Source organism: Artibeus jamaicensis, unplaced genomic scaffold (assembly GCF_021234435.1).
Source record: "Artibeus jamaicensis isolate MK-2021 breed Jamaican fruit bat unplaced genomic scaffold, CSHL_Jam_final contig_69, whole genome shotgun sequence".
NCBI classification, from domain to species: Eukaryota; Metazoa; Chordata; class Mammalia; order Chiroptera; family Phyllostomidae; genus Artibeus; species Artibeus jamaicensis.
This window is the reverse complement of record NW_026521927.1, coordinates 279,150-282,028: the sequence shown is the minus strand read 5'-3', so window position 1 is coordinate 282,028 and position 2,879 is coordinate 279,150. Positions and strand designations below refer to the sequence as shown.

General features: G+C 34.1%; 1 protein-coding gene across 1 annotated transcript; it reads left to right on the top strand.

Annotated features, from left to right (window-relative positions):
* The first annotated feature begins 274 nt into the window (after positions 1 to 274).
* On the top strand, positions 275 to 1,222 carry LOC119055751 (olfactory receptor 52K2). Its single transcript, XM_037154024.2, has one exon. It carries the CDS (start codon positions 278 to 280, stop codon positions 1,220 to 1,222), a length of 945 nt encoding a protein of 314 aa, XP_037009919.2. The 5' UTR covers positions 275 to 277.
* The last annotated feature ends 1,657 nt before the right edge of the window (positions 1,223 to 2,879 follow it).

Genomic DNA, 2,879 nt, shown 5'->3' with positions numbered 1-2,879 from the left:
GGCAAAACAGCTTTAGGGCCTGCTTTTTCATTTCCCTATAGGGTAGAGTCCACTCTTTCTTTTACCTTTTGAATTTTGAGATTAAAACAAATATTACTGTGTAATTCTACCTGTGTTCCTTCCCCCATACCTGAATCAGAAACAAAATTTTCTACCACTAATTGCCATGCAATATAGTATTACATATTCTCGGGGTAAATAAGAGTATATTTGATGCTTGATCTACTGAAAGTAATTTGACAACACTTAGGCTAGGGCAGGTTTAGTGACTCTGAAGATGTTAGTTCAGAATAGAACCAATGTCCACCCAAATACTTTCTACCTCCTTGGAATCCCAGGGCTGGAGGCTGCTCATGTATGGATCTCCATTCCTTTTTGCCTGGTCTATCTACTGGCTGTGATGGGGAATTGTGCCCTTGTGTTCATCATCAAGACACACCCCAGTCTTCATGAACCTATGTATCTCTTCCTCTGCATGCTTTCTGTGAATGACCTGATGCTTTGCACCACTGCCATTCCCAAAATCCTCAGCCTCTTCTGGTTCAATGACAGAAAAATCTACTTTAATGCTTGCCTCACCCAAATATTTTTCATTCACTCTCTATCCACCATGGAGTCAGGATTCCTGTTGGCCATGGCCTTTGACCGATATGTGGCCATCTGCAACCCTTTGAGGCACTCCGCCATCTTGACACGTGGCACAATCATGGCTTTGAGTTTAGCCATTGTCCTACGTGGAATTATTCTGCTGACTCCTCATCCTTTCTTACTGATGAGACTTTCCTACTGCAAAACCAACATCATTGCCCACACCTACTGTGAATTTATGGCCCTGATCAAACTGGCCTGTGCCAATACCAGGATCCAGAGATTCTATGGCTTAATTCTTGCCTTTCTTACTGGTGGAATGGATTTCATATTGATAATCTGCTCTTATATTCTCATTCTTCATGCTGTGTTTCATCTCCCATCTAAGGAGGCCAGACTCAAGACCTTGAGCACGTGTGGCTCTCATGTTTGGGTCATCTTAGTGTTTTATATACCTGCCTTTTTCTCCTTTATCACCCACAGATTTGGTCATAATATAGCTCCATACATTCACATCTTTATAGCCAACATTTATCTTCTGATTCCTCTCATGATGAACCCTATTATATATGGTGTGAAAACCAAAAGTGTCCGGGAGAGTTTTCTTAACGTCTTCACAAGCACGTATGTTTGAGTTTGTAAGATTTTGAAATTAACCAGCAATACAGGTGATACCATGGAACTGTGGTCTAGTTTATATTCAAGTAAATATATATTACCTAAGAAGACAGAAACTTTCCAGGTGAACACTGGGTCATATTTACTCTAAAAAGTGTGGTTAATATATGAAATAAAGTCATTTTTTGAGACATGTTTATCTTCAGTATAGGGTCATTTCTTAATTCATATCTTAAGTTCAAAATATATAAGTAACTCAATATATATATATATATATATATATATATATACACATATGTATACACACACACACCAATGACAAGCATTTGCTCATTCCATTATTTGTTGGCACAGATACACATACATGTTAATATGGAGTGACATACATAGGTGTCAATACAAATTTATAAAGAGATTTTTTCTTGCTTGTAGTACTTAATAATCTAAGAACTCATAATAGAAGAATAATCAGGGGCAAAGTATGTCTTTGAAATTTTTAAATTTTATTTGAAGGAAATTGGGACTATGATTGAGGCTTATCAGATTATTTGGTGTTTAAAAATATTTTAGCTTATAACCAAGTCATATTATTAACTAATCTAGAGGTGTTATATAAGTTAGTATGTGTCACAGCTAGAATTTAGGAGATAATAATGTATACCTTAAAAAATCTTAGTTTGGATAAAATATATAAAACAAAAGGAAATGGAATGTTTAAGTGGCCAGATGAAAATCCACATATAACTTTCCCATCTAACAAAACATTCTTCATTAAAGTCACTTTTTAAGAACAATTGGGGTTAATTTTAGAAGAAATGCACAACTCTTCTTTTTCTAGTTTTATTAACACGTAATTGACACATATCACTGTATAAGATGTATAGCATGATGGTTTGATTTACATAATTGTGAAATGATTACCACAAAAGGTTTAGTTAACATCTACTCTTTATATAAATGCAATAAAAATAATCTCTCCTTGTGATGAGAAATAATTTCTTCTTATGATCTACTCCTATAATGACTTTCAAATATACCATGCAGCAGTGTGAACTACAGTCATCATGTTGCACTTTATATCCCTCATACTTATTTACCTTATAGCTGGCTGTTTGTACCTTGAAATCATCCTCCTCCAATTTCTTCCACATCCCCTAGAGCATTTATTATTAACTTGGTTTTACATAATATAGATCATCTCAATTTATTCATAATGAGTGGCTAAATATTTTCTCTGATTGTGCTACTGATTTTTTTGAAATATTTGAACACTCTAAAGGTAACGAAAATTTTTCTAAAATTGTACATCCAGTACACTGAAAAAAATTACTGGCAATTTTTTTAGTGTTCTTTTCATGAACCTATGTTTTAAATATACATTAATTACATAATTTCGCCATAATGGGGACAGTATATGTTTTTTACACCAGAACTTACCTTACTTTTCATTTTCTTCCTTTGTTCCTTATATACTACCGAAGTCCTCTTTCAAGTTCACCAGTGTGACCAAGTTACTTGTCTTTTTATACCTTAAATCCTTCTCTTATCTGTGTTTGAAAGAAACTCTTATGACCAAGAAAATGTAGATGGCTTTTAATTTTCAGGAAATGTAATACACACTTTAAATGAACTTATGTATTATACACTTACTCAAATTTCACTTCACAATTTAA

Bases quoted from the DNA above. Each gene is read 5' to 3' on its own strand.
- LOC119055751 (XM_037154024.2), top strand. From the start codon at position 278: ATGTTAGTTCAGAATAGAACCAATGTCCACCCAAATACTTTCTACCTC.